At 37.1% G+C, this 11224-nt stretch overlaps 1 protein-coding gene across 2 annotated transcripts; it reads right to left on the reverse strand.

Moving 5' to 3' along the window:
• Positions 1–4974: 4974 nt before the first annotated feature.
• LOC132304186 (4-coumarate--CoA ligase-like 9) lies at positions 4975–10247 on the reverse strand. Of its 2 annotated transcripts, XM_059801749.1 has the most exons (7): positions 9054–10247; positions 7815–8004; positions 6518–6663; positions 6324–6391; positions 6125–6227; positions 5946–6009; positions 4975–5871 (listed from the first exon to the last, which is right to left on the reverse strand). In XM_059801749.1, exons 1-7 carry the CDS (start codon positions 10080–10082, stop codon positions 5636–5638), a joined length of 1836 nt encoding a protein of 611 aa, XP_059657732.1. In that variant the 5' UTR covers positions 10083–10247; the 3' UTR covers positions 4975–5635. The 2 variants fall into 2 exon arrangements, with proteins under 2 accessions (XP_059657732.1, XP_059657733.1); XM_059801750.1 differs by having other exon boundaries at positions 5760–6009; positions 9054–10244.
• Between the last annotated feature and the right edge of the window lie 977 nt (positions 10248–11224).

Here is an 11224-nt window from a genome sequence, read left to right on the forward strand (position 1 = left end):
ATTCAAAATACTATTTTTTGACATAATTATTATTATTTTTCAACTACCATTTCTAACGACTAATTTTCAACAACCATATTTTGTGTGTGTGTGTGTGTGAGTGTTTGTATTTTATTTAACTTATTTGATTTATTAAAAATAGATAAAAAATAATAATCATCAAATCCAACATAGTCTTCAAATTTAGACCATTTTTGGATTAATAGACATATATATACAGACATATATACCAACACTGACATATACAAGCATAACACCAACCTACAAAATTTACAAGAATCAGAAGTTCAAAACCCATATATTTCAGTTTGGCAAAAGCAATAGCAATAGCTATAGTTTGTGCTATATTTGGTACAAGATTAGGCAAAGCTATATTTTGGCAGCCTATTTAACAGTAAACCCACCTGCTATATTTTGAGATTGACAACCCATTTGGCAGGCCATTAAAGTTGCTCTAAGAAGGTCATCAAAAAAGGTATGAAGTGGCGTATTGGCGACGGCTCTTTGATTAACTACTGGACCGATAATTGGATTCCGAATTCTCCTAATTTCACTTCAAAACCAACCTATGCTCATTTTTCCTCAATATCGGCTCTTATTATTCCTTCGTCTCACTATTGAAATGCTCCTTTGGTTCGTCAACATTTTAATGAGAGGGATTACAAGTCTGTCCTTTAGATTCGTTTGAGCGTTAGGGGTGGAGCTGATAGTAAAATATAGGGCGGCACTTTCTGATGGCGGTTTCTCTGTCAAATGCGCTTATGGAGTGGCTCTTTCAATTCTCATTCCTTCTACTCCATCTATTCTTGGTTTTGAGACATCTCGTGGAGATATGTGGAAGGGGGTGTGGCACCTTCATGCTCATAAGAAAATTCAGATCATTATTTGGCAGAGCCTTCATGAATGGATTCCGATGAATAATCAGCTTTTTAAGTGTGGGGCGTCTCAATTCTCTGGCTGTGCTTATTGAGGGAAATATGATGAAAGCGTAAATCATCTTCTTTGCACTTGCCCGTTTGCTTGTAAGGTCTGGAAATTGAGTCCTTTTCGTATTGACTTTAGTGGCGCGTTTCCTACCACTTGGCAAAAGCGTTGGGTTGAGCTGTGCGACAGATGGAGTCCGACAGTGGTTTCCGGGGACCGACAGGTTTGGTGGAGGAGAAAAAGAACGTAGTCGGTGGCGAAGAGAGAAGCGGATTATGGAGGGAGTGGAGCAATGGCCTGAGGCTGTGGTAGATTTGGGTTGTGGAGCAGAAACCACTATTAGGATCCATCAAAAAAGTGTGCTTAGGGTTTGTTTCTGCCATTTCTCCAAGTTTCATTCTGTTTTGAGTTATGAACTAATTGAGTATCGGGTGGAGACAAATACTAAAAATACGATGAACTTGGTACACATATATTGTCTGTGAACTCCTATCCTCTATATTTCAACAACTCACATTATTTTTGCAATAACTACATCTCGGTAATTTAGTAAATATATTTATTACATTAGCAATCTAAATTGATACAGTATCAATGGGCCTGAAATTAGACAACAATTACTCCAAAATCAAAGCACATCATTCCACCATTTATATGATTTAGTTGGTTGTTTTCGATAGATTTGAAATATCAGACTTTAACTCTCTACATCTACTAATCTAAGTTTTAACACTTTTTGCTTTGAAAAAAATGAAAAATTTATGTAAATTTTTTTTTAATACAGAAGTAGTATATTTTTTAAAAAAATTGAAACTAACGTGATTATGATATTGAATCATGATAACATTTAACTCCCATTATAAATTAGTAGAAATTTTTTCAAACCGTAGAAATTTTTGGCTTCCTTGAAAACGTAGCCGACAATCTCTGTTTTATTTGGAAAGTATCTTACGATATTATATTCTAAGGTTAAGTGCAAAAAACCCCCTCTACTATCGAAATAGTGCAAAACAGTCCATGTGTGGTATAAAACCCCCCTATATTATCAATTTGGTGCAAATAGGTCCATGTGTGGTACAAAATGACGATAATAGTATAATACCATCACTTCAGTTGAATAAATTAATAACTATAAATACAGGTCATGTAAAATGACCCTTTTGTCCAATTTGTGTAAAATTGTGTTTGTTTGAGACAAAAATAAAATAAACCTCAATTTGTATCGAATTTGGATAAGCTAAACCTAAAATTGGATATAATAAAAACTGAAATCCAAACACACACACTGTAGCACTATTCCTCCCCACGCCGCCGCCTCCTCCCACTTCCTCCCCACAATGGCCACCGCCTCCTCCCCACTATGGCCGCCGACTACCCACAACCATCTCTCTCCTCATTGTCTAACAAAACCATCTGGTCTTTGAAGAACCCGGATGCTGACACGTGTACGATCTTGGCAACGTTCAATTCCTCCCATCTGTCATCTCTGAGAACTAACCCGATCTATCGCATGTATTCTTCAACCCAATTCAGCATTTTCGGACCTGGGTATGTCGAAGAACCGTTCCGGTAACGAACACGAAGAAGACGAGGAGTTTGAGTTTCTCCGCCTGGAACGGCGACGTCGCTCCAGAACTCAACCCATCTCGGCTTTCATCCTACGGGTGCAATTTCCAGGCTTCTTCTAGACAAATTCGACGAAGACCCGGCTGAATTTCCACTGACAGTTCGTTGTAGAGAGAGAATATGAGAGTCTGTACCTTGAAACAATGAAGATTCACGATCGAAGAAGTCGGAGAGATAGAATGCACAGTAAAATATTCAGTTCTCGTCGACGAAGAAGATATGGTTTCCGGCCAAGCATGGATTGCAGGGAACGGGTATAGGGGCACATATATGGGTGAGGGGCAAAATGGGAATCAAAAGGTAAAATAGAATTTTCATATTTAGTTTTTGTCAAAAAGTGTTCAGAGGGTCTTATTTGTACTTTTTTTTTTTTAATTTTATATATTAACAAGCATATTTTCAAAAAATAAAAATTAATTCAGCATAAACTTTATACATCAGGGGTTTTTTTTTACACTTAACCCTAGATTCTATCAGTTGTCCATTTCCATCAGTAATTAAAATATTCTAGATTTTTGGTGGTTGGGTATTGATAATTATGTTACGAGTCTCTTATCTTCGATATATGGGATTACATATACAGCGGGAGGAACTGCTAAATTCCGTAGAATATTATGGAACTTAAATTTTGTGTGGAGCCCCCACCTCAATGATTTGCCGGCCCAAGCATTTTCTACGTTGGTGTGACCGAATGATAATTTTTTTTTTTGTTTTTTTGACATGGGAACCCTCACAACTACTCGATTCCACAGTGTAAGCAGCAGGATAAGTCGAGGGTAATAATGGAGGTGGCAAGGTTTGAACCTTGAATATATGGGTGTTCAGATTAAGACCTTACCAACTCAACCAAGTCTACGGCGGCGGAATGATGACTCTTTGTTCTTTACTTCTTTTTGTATTGTCAGATAGATAGATCGACATATATATAATCGAAACTGACATCAAGTCTAAATTATTTTTAAGCAGATTAAAATTTTCTGAAGCAAGATGAAAACATTGGAGTAAGACCCATTGCATTGCTGATAAACACGGTCGAGAATTAAGCTGTTGGTTTAGGCTTGTTTGGCAATTGCTTCTGTTTCGTGTTTTTTTAATTATCAGTGTGTATTGTAGCAAATTTAAAGCACGAAGAATATTGGTAACATTTGTTGCCATTTAAATAGTTACAAAACGCTTCTAAAACAAACAGGTGTACCAAACCCCGAGGCACAGTCCAAGATGCACACCACGCAGCCCAGCGTGCACGCCAGCATAGCGCAATCCAGCATGCATGTCAAACTTGCAACATTTTTTATGTAATATGTTTTCATGTTTTTACTTTCAAAAAAATCATTCAACAAATAGATGTTACCAAACAGACTTTCAAATAATAATATTGATCACACTTCAAAGTCAAAACATTACTTCGGATTAAAGCAAAAACACAAAACAACTGTGGTTGGCAAACGAGACCTAACCAAATCAGCTAAGCTTGAGCTTGATTTTTAGAGCCAATCCTTAATAATATTAGACTCGATTTGTTTAGATTCGTAAACATAAACGGTGTATACTCGTATATGTTCATGAATATAACCTCAAGAACGCATTAGTAAATATAAATTTGTGTAAGTTCATGAATATATGAATATATGTTCATAAAAATAAACTTGTGTAAGCTTATACTGATTTATGAACAAGTTAAAATGATCTTGAACATGAATTCAAAATTTTAAAATAATAGTAGGTTTAAGTCCGAACTCGTCACGATTGCAAGCTAAGCCCACAAAAGTATGTCTCAGATAATATTCAACCTAAGGGAATATGAAACTGAAATAATTATCAATATGTTTTTCCTAATTAATTAGTATCTATTATCATTTTCTTTCCTTTTTTTTCCTAACTGTTCAAACCTGATGAGGTTTAACACTGCCGTTTCTTTTCCATTTTGTTCTTTTCTAGCAAATGTAAAATCTTTGTTAGAAAATGCTGGTCATTTAATTTTCGAAAAAAAAAAAAAAATGCTGGTCATTTTAAGGGATTTTTATGGCCAATGAATAGAAAAGCTATTTTAACGTGTCATCTCATTTAATTCTCACCAAGTCGCACAACTATTACAAATCCCCTATATTATATAGGAATAGGGGTGCAATTTGCGCATTCATTCATGGGTTATATATATATATATAAATATATATATATATAGAGAGAGAGAGAGAGAGAGAGAGAGAGTGACTTAGATTTGGGCAATTCTAACCCAAATTAATTTAATTTGGGCTCGAATTTAGGTGTCCCAACTCCCAACCAATGCCAATTTGTCTAAGTTATATTTTAAGGGCGTGCCTTGGGACCATGCTTTGTTATGAAGATTGTACGGGAGGAGTTGTTTGCTTAGAAGGAAAATGACAAAAAGATTAACCAAAACTTATGTGAGATGAAGTAATCAAAAACGATTTTAAAATTTCAAACTTAAGAAAATACATGGTGTACAATAAATAATAATGCATGTGATCGATCCGACTCTTGTCCTTACGGAATAAAGAAAATGATAATGATGAGGGGTTATCAAGCATAAAGTTTTTACAAAAACCTTAGCTTCGGTTGCGTGTCCTCTGCCTCTATTTTCAACTCTTTCCGGACTACCACCAAATCATTCCAAAAGTCTCATTTTCTTTTCTGGACACTCAAACCATCTCAGTTGAATTCGTGGAAGCGGAAGATGATTCTCAATCTCCGAAGCCTTGCCAGACCATTTATCAAAAATGTGATGGGCAACGGCAGGGACACATCCTAATGGCACGATCATTAGCTTCCTTTAGGTCCACTTGACCAGAGGATTGATAGGAGGTTATTCTGAGTTCACAGTGGAATGATATATGGCTACAGTGGACTGCCTCATCAGGCGAAACCAGTGGAGATTACCTCAATCCTTCAGAGATATTGTCAATGGTGTGGGGACTAGGGAGCAAATTCCTATCACCAGAGATTGTATTGATTCTACGACCTCCCTTTAGAAAGTAAGAGTTTGGTATCGCTAAGCCACTGGCGTGTTGGTTGCTTGGATTGCTTTCAGTTACATTGCTCTATAGCAGAGCCTGTAAGTATATCGTCAAGCAACACACTCCCAACTATTGTTCTTTGTGCTTCGCCGATGTAGATAGCAGTAGTCACCTCTTCTGTTTTGTACAGTTAAATAAAATAGGGTTGGATTCACCCTCTGTAAGATTGCACAATTCACTAAACCAGAATTTATTTTCATGGTCAAGGTCCATTGCATCATTATATTTGATTGTTCTTCGGATAAGCACAACTTCTTTATTCTGAGAGTTATATATATACAACAAACTGCAATAAAAACTATAACTTAGAAGAAGCACTGGACAATGCAAGCTTGATCAACTCCTTTCTCAACAACTTACCAGTAGCATTCTTAGGCAATGAATTAACAAATGATACTCTTCTTATTTTCTTGAATGGAGCAACCTATAATCAGTTTTTACCAAAATATCAAATACACAGAATTAAATAAATAAATAATTTTAAAACTGTTTGATTATAGCCATTACACTATCATTAGTGTCCGGAGAGAGAAAATTACCTGTTTAGCAACAAAATCCATAATTTGTGACTCGCCAATGGTGCTCCCGGATCGTCTCACCACAAAGGCCATGGGTACTTGACCTGCTTCCTCATCAGGATACCTGTCCATTTATGTTTCAAGTAACATAGACGTAGTTTCATGCATTGGACTAGTCCTTTTAAATATTGTTGAATTAATGTGAGTAGATAATACTTACGGTATCACAGCTGCATCAACTATATCTGGATGGGTGTGAAGTAGATGTTCCAGCTCGGCTGGAGCAACCTAATATTACGAAAAACATGGCATACACAAAATGATTATTCAAAGATGAAGTCATGGAGAATAGGAAAGTCTGAAGCAGATAAAAAAATTCTTTGCAAAAGTGAACAAAAAATGTGGAGACTTCACCTGGTACCCTTTGTATTTGATTAGTTCTTTTATCCTGTCCACAAAGAATAGAAAGCCTTCATGGTCAAAATAACAAAGGTCTCCGGTTCTTAACCATCCCTCCGAATCCAAAGCTGCAGCTGTTGCTGCTTCATCATCAACATAGCCTACCCAGTAGGATCATAACTTTAATTATGTTATTATTTTTTTTTTTTTTCTTTTTTTGAATTTTTAAATAAAGTTCATTAAAAAAACTCAATAGGCACTATAATGATCACAATCCAATAATGCTCCTACCCCCACCCCCAAAAAGAAAAAAATTAATAACTCATTTGGGGGCTTGAGCAAAGATAGAACTAGTGTTTAAACTCCGCCTCAGACGTGTTTTTAATTTTCAATTAGAGTGACGGTGAAGTTTCAATTTGAGATCTTTTGCTCTTATAACATGTGAACCATCATCTACTTTTAACATTTCCATCCTTCAACAGGGTTGTTTAGCTAATTTTGACCTCGATCTCAAGTTCATTCTCGAGCTTGACCTATTTGTTACCACAAATGCCACAAACCAAGAACGCAATCAAGAAATTGAATGAAAAGTAAATACGCACTACATAGAGAACACAAAGATTTCCGTGAAAGATTTCACTTTACGAACAAACAGGTGATTGCAAGTTTTAGCCCTCAAATCATCTCTTCAATTCTCTCGCTCTTTTTCCTATGGCTACAAGTGTTCTCTCGTTACACACTTCAAACCCTGAATGCCCTTATATATTAGGTTACAAAAGATCTAGAACAGAATCCATGACCCACGAGAGAGAAATGGGTCAAAAAAAAATCCCGAAGACACTGCCCAAGCCCGTGGGTTTTGGTGGGAAACCCACACAAAGCCCGTCTTTCAGGTTAAAATTGGGTTGCAACATGATTCAAATCATCTTCAATTCTCTCACTCTTTTCCGACGATTATTAGTGTTGTCTCGTTACACACTTCAAACCCTAAACTCTTTTTTTGTATGGCTATAAGTGTTCTCTCGTTACACATTTCAAACCCAATGCCCCTATATATATACTAGGTTACAAGAGTTCTAGAACAAAATCCACAACCCACAAGAGAGAAATGGGTCAAAAAAAAAATCCGGAGACCTGCCCCTAAACCCGTGGTTTTTGGCAGGAAACCCGCACAAATTAAGGCCATCTTTCGGATCAAATTTGGGTCTGGATCTTCCCAATCACCCAAAAGTTTATGAACATTTTTGCAAGCCAAGTCATAGGTTGTTCGGGAGAGGAAAAAAAGAATGAGAATGGCATATGATGTTGTTACCCTTCATTATACATGGCCCTCTAAGCCAAAGTTCCCCCGTCTTGAGAGGATGCAAAGCAATGGCAGTGGTGGGATCAACAATCTTCGCTTGGCAGTTGGACGCAAGCCGCCCGGTTGCACCTACTACTTGGCTTTCTTTCGGACCCATTGTTCCAGTCACTCCAGCTGTTGCTTCAGTCATCCCAAATCCCTTTAATAACAAATTTATGCAAATCAATCACATTAGCATCTACCACTCCACAATAGCAATCATTACATAACTTAATTTGGTATATTATTCCTGGTACGTGTGTATGTTTCCTATAATATACAGTTATTTTATCTGATCAACAAAATCTTACTAGAGAATTAAAGGCAAAGATTTTACATAAGTCAAAATGGACTTCACTCTGTGTTACTATCTCCGTCCCATTATTATTGTCCACTTCATAAATTCCGAGGAAAAGTACTATATATATCTCTCTCTCTCTCTCCTTTCTTCAACTTCTTCCTGTTCGTCTATTCGGGACGGGGCAGGCAGCCCACAAACATGAAGAGAACAAGAGAGGGGGTTCACATTTCATCATTTATGTAGCTTAACACTAGTTGTCGAGTTTGAAAATTATTATTAGACTTGTAAACAAATTGTTTTAGGATCGAATCAGGACTAGTGCGATTTGAATTCAATAATTGTTATTCCTTAATTGGATTTGATAAACTAACAAATATTTTGTGAATGAATTTATATTTAATTTGTTATTAAACAATATTCCATTCAATACGAATGTAGTTCAATAATTAAAATAAAAATGATAAAAAGTAAAAAAATAAATATAAATAATCATTTTTTTGGATAAATAAAAAATCAGATTTTTTATTTCATGTTAAAAAAGAATCGAAAATGAACCTCGGAATTAAATTGCTGTGATTAGTTATTTTTATTGTGTTGAATAATTATTTTTAAAAAATTATTTAAGTAAATGAGGTGGACAAAAATTGGGGACTTATTCTAAAAAATCATCTGGTTACCTATCATTTTTCTAAAAAATAACCACAGTTAAGGAAAAAAAAAAAAAAAAACTCCATAGATAAAATAAGACAAATGAGAAAAAAATAATAATAATATTTTAATAATATATAAATATCATAAAATTATATTATTATCATACACTAGTTTTTTGTTTTGCTTTTTTTGAACTCTATTTTGGATCAAGTTATTATCGAATTCCACCAATCCGTATCTAAGAAGCTATCACAAACCTGCGCCAATTGCACCGTTGGAAACAATTTCTTGAACTTCTCAAACACTGCTTTGGGCAGCGGAGCTGCACCGCACGAGACAACTTCAAGGGAGCTCAAATCGTAGCCGTTGGTGGCATTAGCAATTTTCACCATCGCCACCACCACCGGCGGAGCCAACGCCACGTGTGTCACTCGGAACTCCTGAATAGCCTTCATCATCAACCCCATATCAAACCTCTCCATCCACACCATACGATCCCCCATCGCCACCACCCTCAGGCAGCACAGAAACCCGTACGCGTGAAAGTACGGGACCGTACACAACATCACCGGAGGCGATTGTCTAACCGGACGAACCGCATTCGCCGCCGCCATATATGACACAATGTTCCGGTGCGTCAACACCACGCCCTTCACTCTCCCCGTCGTACCGGACGAGTAGAGAATCGCCGCCGGATCCGATTGCAAAACCTCGACTCGATCATGAAACTCACCTGGTTGACTCGCGAGTAACGAGTCGAACTCGGCCGAGTCGAGTAGAATTGTGCGGTGGCGGAGTTGGGGTAGCTTGTGAGCGGTGGCGGCCGTCGCGAAGGCGATGGCCGGTTTGCAGAGATTGATTTGGTGAGAGACTTCCGATTCCGAGCTGGTTGGATTGGACGGAGATACGATCACGCCGATGGAGAAGAGAGATAGGTAAAGAATCGGAATGTGGACTGAATTTGGAGAGAGAATGAAGGCCGAGTCGCCTTTGGAGAGTCCGATTCGGGATCGGAGAGAATACGCTAGGGTTTTGACACGGACTTCGATTTCGGAACAGGTAATTCGACTGCCTGTGGCGGCGTCGATGAGTCCGGCGGTGGTTTCCGGCGAGGGATTGTTTTGGTGGAGGAGAGAGAAAAGGTAGTCGGTGGCGGAGAGAGAAGCGGTTTGGGGAGGGAGTGGAGCATTGGGCCTGAGGCTGTGGTAGATTTTGGTTTTAGCGCAGAAACCACTCTTGGGATCGATGAAAGAAGTGTGGGCAGGGTTAGGGTTTGTTTTCGCCATTTTTGAGCTATGACTCACTCACTGCATGTATTGTCGAAGTTTCAAATTCAGTTTGAGAAATGAACCAAGACAATGATTAACAACAGGCTAGGCAGAGAGTTAAAGACTGCGTTAGTACACAGCCACTGGCTTTTGTCGGAAAATATCTTTCTGTTGGTAGACAAATATCTTTATTCTTGATTAAAATAGCATATTTTTGGTGGGCAATATGTTTGACAATAATTGATGTATATATAAAAAAAATGTGAATGTATATATAATTAAAAAGATAAATTTATGTATCTAAAAATTTAGCAATATTGTACCTAAACTCTCTTTACTATTCATAAAAATTGAGCTCAAGTTATAAAAATGAGGTTGAAGTGTTGAACTCAAGTTACAAAAATTAAAATGATGTCATGTTTGGTCCCTCCCATGCAAAAAAAAAAAAAAAAAAAACGAATGTATATATATTAAAAAGGATAAAAAAAAAAAAAAAAATTACATGAATGTATATATATTAAAAAGGATAAAAAAAAAAATTACTTTTAACTTGTTTCTTAATATCTCACATCTACATTTCATAAAAATTGGGTCAAGTTATATATATTTGAGTACTTCCCATGAGGTTATTGTTTTTGTAACAGATTTTCACTACCGTTGGGTATATGAACGAAATTGCTAATTTCAACATAAAATACACTGAAGATCAATTTTGTCATTCTAAGGCAAAATAATAAATTAACTAGGGCGAGCCGAGCATTGGAGTGCTCGGGCTCGGCTCGCCAGATGCATAAATTTGTTCGAACTCGGCTCGAGCTCGATCAATCCTAAGCCAGCCCTGATCGAGCTCGACTGTAATTGAGAGGGTTCGAGCTTGGCTCGATGAGATTGATAACGCGCTTCAACCATTGTTGTTCAATAACATGTTTCAACCATTGATACCCAATAACATGCTTCAATGACTCAATCATTGATAGATCTTCACTAATTCATCTGATCCAATAGAAAGAAAGAAAGAGAGAGAGGAGAAGGGAGAGATATCGAAAAGAAATGAGAAGAGAGAACTTGCAAAGGTAGTTGCATATGTGATTAATTAAGAGCTCTGTAGTCGCCGGTGTAATTCGCCGGAGTGATTTGTCGGCTTATGCGTGACTGGGGGG

This window comes from Cornus florida, unplaced genomic scaffold (assembly GCF_030987335.1).
Source record: "Cornus florida cultivar Cherokee Brave unplaced genomic scaffold, ASM3098733v1 CherokeeBrave_3.0.0_Hap2_Chr04, whole genome shotgun sequence".
Taxonomy (NCBI): Eukaryota; Viridiplantae; Streptophyta; class Magnoliopsida; order Cornales; family Cornaceae; genus Cornus; species Cornus florida.